Genomic DNA, 7500 nt, shown 5'->3' with positions numbered 1-7500 from the left:
ATGTTCTCCTGTGGGGTTAACGGTGGCCATCAAATGTGTCAGTCAGTCACTCTGTGTGTGTGTCTGGGCCTGTGTGTGTGTGTGTGTGTGTGTTCTTTTGGCTCATAGCTATGAAATAATCACCTTTCATAGCGAGTCACAACGCCATGGCAACAAGACCCATGGGAGCATGAGCTCGATCGTTGACAGCTAACAGACACACACACACACACACACACACACACACGCACGCACGCAGCTACCTATACCCATTACAGAGGCAGCTGTGAATTGTGAACGCAGCTTAATGTTTTATAAGCATCGGTTATAATTATGCGGATATATACGTGTGCGTAGGTGGTGTGTGTGTGTGTGTGTGTGTGTGCGTGTGTGGAGGTGGTGGTGAGGGTGAGGAAATTAGTCAAAGTAATTACTTATATGGTTCCTTATTTGGCCAAGTAATTTCTCCGAATTGAGCCTTGACGACTTCTCTGGCGGCTCGGGGCAGATGACGGGCCGGCTGGCAGAGGAGAGGCAATATGGATGTGTAAACGTGAGGACCGGACGGGAGGGTGGGGTCGAGGTGGCGGAGACGCGGAGTGCACGAGTGCTCATGGACGTGAGGGTTCTTTTGAAGTGCAGATCTCCGCGGTGATCAGAGCTGTTCCCTGTGCCCGCGTGCTTGGCCTGGCCGACCCAACATATGGCCGCTGAGCGTGTTTGTTTCTCTCCTCGTTCGGCGCTTTCTGGCAGAGTCGTGTTTCGCTCATGTTTTATTCCATTTGTGTATGCAGGCATGTGGGGGTCTGTGTGGGTGTGTGTGTGTGTGTGTGTGTGTGAGATGGTGCATGGAGAGAAAGCACACGTAAAACACAATGCCAAGCCAAAGCTGTCTGTCTCACTACCTGTCGGCAGGCTCTCCTGTCTATCCAAGGCTCTCTGGCCCATCTGGTTTGGAGCTGGTTTACGGAGTGACACTCAAAGAAATAGACAGCTCTGAAAGTAAGCAGGACACTTCTGTTCCGCTTCTCTCTCTCTCTCTCTCTCTCTCTCTCTCTCTCTCTGGACTTCTTTTCTCTCCTGTCTTTATCTCCCTTTTTCTTTTGCACTTTTCTGATGTTCATTACTTTATATACATACATCTTCTTGCTTTGTCCTCCACCCACACCTTGAATTTATTACCCTTTAAGCTACTAAATCAAAATCACGAAGGCAGCTGCACAGATGAGTCATATTGGGTTCAAAGCTAATTAGCAGTAAGCGTCCTACAAAAAAGACAAGCCCCCCCTCCCCCCAAAAAAGTGTATAAACTGCACATAAAAGTGCAGTATTAATGTGTTTATAGGGACCATCTCAAAAAGCATAATAGTGTACACCAAACATGGGACTGTTGTCACAGTCAACAGTCGGTGGCACCGTATGTATCTATAGTATTGGAGATATAGCATGTGGTATAGTATCTGTGGTATAGTATCGGTGGTATAGTATCTGTGGTTATAGTATTGTGGTTATAGTATTGTGGTTATAGTATTGGCGGTATAGTATCTGTGGTTATAGTATTGTGGTTATAGTATTGTGGTTATAGTATCGGCGGTATAGTATTGGTGGTATAGTATTGTGGTTATAATATCGGTGGTATAGTATTGTGGTTATAGTATTGTGGTTATAGTATCTGTGGTATAGTATTGTGGTTATAGTATTGTGGTTATAGTATCGGTGGTATAGTATCAGTGGTATAGTATTGTGGTTATAGTATTGTGGTTATAGTATCGGCGGTATAGTATTGTGGTTATAGTATCGGTGGTATAGTATTGTGGTTACAGTATTGGCGGTATAGTATTGGTGGTATAGTATTGTGGTTATAGTATCGGTGGTATAGTATTGTGGTTATAGTATTGGCGGTATAGTATCGGTGGTATAGTATTGTGGTTATAGTATTGGCGGTATAGTATTGGTGGTATAGTATTGTGGTTATAGTATCGGTGGTATAGTATCGGTGGTATAGTGGTTATGAGTACTAGGTAGCCAATGCACAGCGGCCAGAACAATTACAAAAGGCTACCATTACTACACGAAAAATCAACTCAAACCCAATTCAGCATGTCAGCCATGCTCAGTGCAGGCTTCACGCACCTGGAGCTCATGGCTGTTGTTCATAAAAAGCTCGTGTTGATGCGGAAGGCACGACAACACCCGAGTCAGTGCAAGGAGCATGCAAGCTGGAGCAACGATGACACGGAATGACACGGAATACCACCGAATGCCACCGATCATGGGCACATTTGTAGGACGCCAAAGTACGGCTTCCTTCCGCACAGCCTGTGCTGCAGTTAAGCATGGTGGTGGAGCAGTAGTGAGATGGGCAGCCATCTTGGGGCCGTCGTTTGGTCTGATTATAGCTTTGTATGGTTGCATAACACCCAAGGATAATAAAGGCCATTTTACTCGACAAGGTGTGCCGTCGGGTGCAAACGCTGCTCCAGGGTTCCAAGACGACAATGCCACCGTGCACGCTCCTAAGAAAAAATCTAACTGTCATTTCATTAACTCCAAGGTGGAGTCAAATCCCTCCTCTGGTTTCCCAAGCCTGAGCGAGAGCCAAGTAGGTTCCCACCTCCTCCATCGCTCAAAGACCCAGAGACTTCCATTCTTGAAGAGGGATCCAATATCCCATTACACACAGTTCAGGATCTGCCTTTCAAGAAAGACTTGAGCTAAAACAGCCTATACATACAACACCACCATATATTCTATTTCAGAGTTCACAGGTCATTAAAGGTCATTTGTGTCACATAGAAATCACTTGTAGGATATCAGCAAAGCTTCAAACAAATAGGTATCTGATTCGATGTGTTTCTGAAGAGACACGTGTCAGATTTGGACAGAATGTGAAGGTATAGATCGCAAAGGCAGTGTTTTGTGTTTAGCGCTCTATATAAGTTTACGTGTGTGTGTGTGTGTGTGTGAGAGAGAGAGAAAGAGAGAGAGAGAGAGAGAGAGAGAGAGAGAGAGAGAGAGACAGACGTAAAGAGAGGGTTCCCTGACAGAGGTTTAGCACACATCCTTGTGGGATGGCACTCCAACAAACACACACATATGGTGGTGTGTGCAATACAATATGCACATGCAATAATGCAGTACAAAGTAGCTATATACAGACAGAACCTGGAAAACTGGAAAAACACCAGAACTCCTATTGATTCATAAATCGCTTATCCTGTAGCTCTACGTGGGTTCTTTCGAGAGCCTCTGACCTCTTTTGCCTGTGCCAAGCCTAGGGTGGTCCTCAACTCTAAGCTAACGGACTGGTCAGAAGCACGTGGACCTTCACTAGCATGGCGCTCTTCACATCCAGTGGCCTTGTCCGGTACAGTCTGGGCTTCCCGAGTCACCTGCAAGCCCCTCATGTCATGAGGTCGGCACGCTGAATGAGTCTGTGGTTTTACGCATGTACCTAAGGTGCGTGTGTGTGTGTGTGAGCACGTGTCTGTCATTGGGACAGTAGATATGGCTGGAGTTTGTGTGTTTGTGAATATGTGTGTGTCTGTTGCAGAGATTTCTTGGTCGGGACAGTAGATAGGGATGTAATGTGTGTGTGTGTGGGGGGGGGGGGGGGGGGTAACAGGATCCTTTCTCTCCCTTGGCTCTGGCTGCCGTTTCAGGTTTCACAAACGAAGCAGCTGCAGGTATTTACCGCTGAGATGCCAGGCTGCTGCCACGGCAACCAACTACCCCCCCCCCCATGACATCTCTCGTTTCAGACCCACTGACTGGTGCGCACACACGACAGACGGAAAAAAAAAAGAAAAAAAAACGCTTAGTGTCGCAACCGACCTTGCGGTGTGTATAAAAAATAAAAAATACCAGAGAAACAGAAAAGGGAAAAAGAGTGAGAGGTAGAGACACTGTCAAGAACTGTTACTTTTAAAACAGATTACAGAATACATGCCCTTAAATGTAAATGCTAGCATATTCCAGTAGAGTACTCAGCGAGTAATCTATTTTTAACATTTTGGATTACTTCAACATTGTCTTGGAAGTATTTAAAATTTGTTACTTGAATTGCATCACTTTTAATGGAATGTATACAGTAGGTTAGAATCTGCAGTGAAACATTTTAAAAGTAACCTTCCCAGCAACGAAGAGAGAGAGAGAGTGAGAGAGAGAGAGAAAGGGAGAGGTGAAGGAGAGAGAGAGAGAGAGAGAGAGAGAGAGAGATGGAGAGAGAGATGGAGAGAGAGTTGGGGGGGGTGTGCAAAGGGTATCGCTTACCCGAGTTTCTCTCACATAAATGTTCAGCAGGATATGAAGAAGACAGTGAAAGCAAACAGACTGTGTGTGTGTGTGTGTGTGTGTGTGTGTGTGTGTGTGTGTGTGTGTGTGAATATGTGTTTGAGTGAGATTGAGGGGGCACGTGTCTGTCTCACTTTCTCAACCCAGAAAACACTACAACAGCAACATGGGGAGCACATACGAATGCAGTAAGCCTGCCGCCTGTCACGCTGAATGTGCGTATATGTGTGTCTGTGTGCGTGCGTGTGTGTGTGTGTGTGTGTCTGTGTGTGTGTTTGAACTTGTTTGCAGGCCTGTATATTTGTGCATGTTTTGGGGTTAACAGGTGTTGGGCAGCTGCAGAATAGCCATGCCCCTGCTCTGAACACGCCCCATATCAGTGGCTCCGCCCGCCTACCGCTCCTGGGCTAAGCCACGCCCCACCTGTGTGGAGAGTGGCCCGTAGCCATTGGTTTTTTTTTTTCTCGTAAGGGATCGATTTTTAACCCCCAAAACACATTCAGCCTGCAGTGCTGCTATTAGGTGGAGTGAGAGCTCTTCTTCCTGTGGCCTTCTCATATTGGTCTTTAAACAAACTATTAATCAGTAGATGCATTCCTCGCGCTCTCACTTTCAGTATTTCAGCACTCAATCACCCATCTCTCTCTCTCTCTCTGTCTCTCCCCCCCCCCCCCCGTCTTTTTTATAAGAGCAGGTGGCATGGAGGATTTGGGTGGGTATTGGATGACTGTGGAATGCTTTTGGAGCCTGATACCACAGTTCTCCTCTGCGCTGCCGTCACACGGGGCTGTCAGCACCTGGGGCCTTTCTGTGGGCGTTCACAAAACACCGGGTCACTCCCAAGAGGTGTGGACAGCGACCGGAGCCCTCCCGAATATATCGAAACTCCTCGGCCTGCTGGGTTTGGGTCATTTGTTAGCAGAGAGATCGGAGGGTTCGAGATTAATAATGAAGTTGTACAGTGTCTCAAGGAAGCCATATAACTCTCAAGCTCCCACCTGGTAACAGAGCAGCTAATTCCTTAAATCCTATTGGCCGATCAAGCAAACGCAAAAATTTGCTGCAGTTTGATTGGTTCTAGAACAATGGTTTCAAACTCGAGGTCCGCAACCCAAATAAGACACAATGCTCCACGCGCCTGCACGAGCTTACGAAAATAACACTGATCCGGCCCATAGTACACTCCCAGACAGCATTTTCACATTAGCCTGGTATTAGCGTGATGCAACGGCTGTCTCCAAATCCCAAAATGCATCACCAGTTCCATTGTGCATTGTGCACCTGCAGTGCTCTCGATAAAAGGAAATTGGATGGAGAGGAACAATGTTTTTGGGAGAGGTCGGAGACTAGGCCGTTTATTCCAAATAGGGATTTAGATGACGGAACGCAGGGTGGGGGGTGTGATACTGTTGACTCCAGCAGGAGTTCAGACCTTGTTTTTTATATGTTTTGAAGCAGAGAAAGAGTGCTACAGTAGGGCAGTGGAAGCTCAGTGGTTACGGTAGTTGACTCGCAGTTGGAGCGTTGCTGGTTTGAGCCCCACCACTGCCAAGATGCTACTGCTGGGTGCCTGAGCAAGACCCTTAATCCTCAAGCTGCTTTGGATAAAAGTGTCAGGTAAATGTAAAGAACCTCCAAACACAGGGCCTCATGCAAGAATGAGTCCAAAACAGGAAGTGTGCGTGCGTGTGTGAGACGTACAACTGCCGCTGTGCAAAATCTCCTCTGTGTAAGTCGTACCACAAATGGATGAAAGTTATCATGAATGGATTCTCAGGTCACTTTTTACACAACATATGTACACTCAGCACAAGTCCAAAACAGGGAAGGTTGAGGGTCACAGGCAGTGCTAATTATGAGATATATGTTTGTATGAGAAGCTACATCAATGATTCTGTTAAATGGGGAAACGTGTGTATGTGTGTAGTGGGAGGTGTGAGGGAGAGTGAGTCACGTAGTGTATATGTTTGGACACGTGACCATGCAGGCGCGCGCACACACACAGTGCGCAACAGTGCATGTGCGCCCATGTGGATGCTCGTGCACGTGCCTGCGTGCGCGTGCGTGCGAGGGCGCGCGCAGGCACCTGCGTGAGTGTCCGTGAGATAGAGGGTCGCTAGGAGACAGTGAACAGCTCTAAATGAGAGAGGTTTCTGACACACACAGGTAGAGAGGGAGGACGTTAAACACAGCATACTTACATTGCAACTGCTTACATATCCCAGCTTGGGTGTAAGAGAGAAAGCACACAGTCAGTACCCCACTCTTACCCCAACGTGAGGCTGAAAACGTGAGGTGGAAAAAACGTGAGGCCGAAAGGAGTGAGGTCATGCCATGCCGACTTCAGCCTCTCTGCCTCGGCAAAAGCATCTCAAACATCGCCTGAAGGTGATGATGATGATGACGATGACGACGCGATGTGCATTTTGTAAAAGGCAGATCGCGCGCTCACACGGAGCTTCGGATTTTAAATCATGACTTTTTTGGTGTGAAGTAACGAATAACTGTAATAAGGGAAGTGAGGCTCTCTAGAGAGCCTCAGTGCACCGTTTTGGGGGGTAAGGGCTGATTCTGGAACAGCTCCCTCTGTCTCGAGTCATTGCTCCTAAAGGTATCGCACTGATCCTGGATAAGTGCCTCGGGATGCTTCAAGCCTCGAAAAGGTTGGCGACACTGAGCATGTGTAGGAGGGTTAGAGCAGAGAGGAAGCGACGTCGCCGACGCGAGGCAGCCTGGGGCGGGGGCGGGGAGGAGGGCGGGGTTATGGAAGCAGAGTGGGCGGGGCCGAGCGAGGCGGATACCTTGTTGCGCTTGAAGTAGGCGCGACGGCAGGCGGCGAAGCACTTTTCACTGCAGAAGCTCTTCAGCTCAGAGCCCATGCTGAGGGAGTAGCGCTTCACGCCCACCTTCTGACACCAGGCGCACATAATCTGAACATTGGCCATGTCCTCCTCTGGGAAAAAAGAGAGAAAGGAAGAGTGAGGGGAGGGGTGATGGAAACAGAGAGAGAGAGAGAGAGAGAGAGAGAGAAATAAACACTGTGACCTATGAGATTTCTCCTTTCTCACAAAGAAAACAATGTTTCCACCTCCTGTGTCAGAGATCATATACACTACTGTAAAATTAAATGTGTGGCATAAAACTGGAACATATGTTTCACATGGAAATCCTATTAACACACACGACACGTCCATATCAAAATCATCTTTGTATAGTATGAGATCTTTA

The 7500-nt window shown here is 47.4% G+C and overlaps 1 protein-coding gene across 9 annotated transcripts in view; it reads right to left on the bottom strand.

Moving 5' to 3' along the window:
- Nucleotides 1-7500, bottom strand: part of sobpa (sine oculis binding protein homolog (Drosophila) a) — a 33699-nt gene that overhangs the window by 10264 nt on the left and 15935 nt on the right. For 6 of the 9 annotated variants that reach the window (XM_081725041.1, XM_081725043.1, XM_035531459.2 and 3 more), the window contains one exon: nt 7074-7225. In XM_081725041.1, coding sequence (XP_081581167.1) covers nt 7074-7225 — 152 coding nt within the window. Of the gene's footprint in view, nt 1-6473; nt 6498-7073; nt 7226-7500 lie in introns of all 9 variants that reach the window. The other 3 variants (XM_081725040.1, XM_081725042.1, XM_035531455.2) reach the window with 1 other exon arrangement.

The sequence above is a fragment of the Electrophorus electricus genome, chromosome 12, assembly GCF_041902795.1.
Source record: "Electrophorus electricus isolate QZ-2024a chromosome 12, ASM4190279v1, whole genome shotgun sequence".
NCBI lineage: Eukaryota > Metazoa > Chordata > Actinopteri > Gymnotiformes > Gymnotidae > Electrophorus > Electrophorus electricus.
The sequence above is the reverse complement of the archived record's forward strand: the minus strand, read 5'-3'. Positions and strand labels throughout refer to the sequence as shown.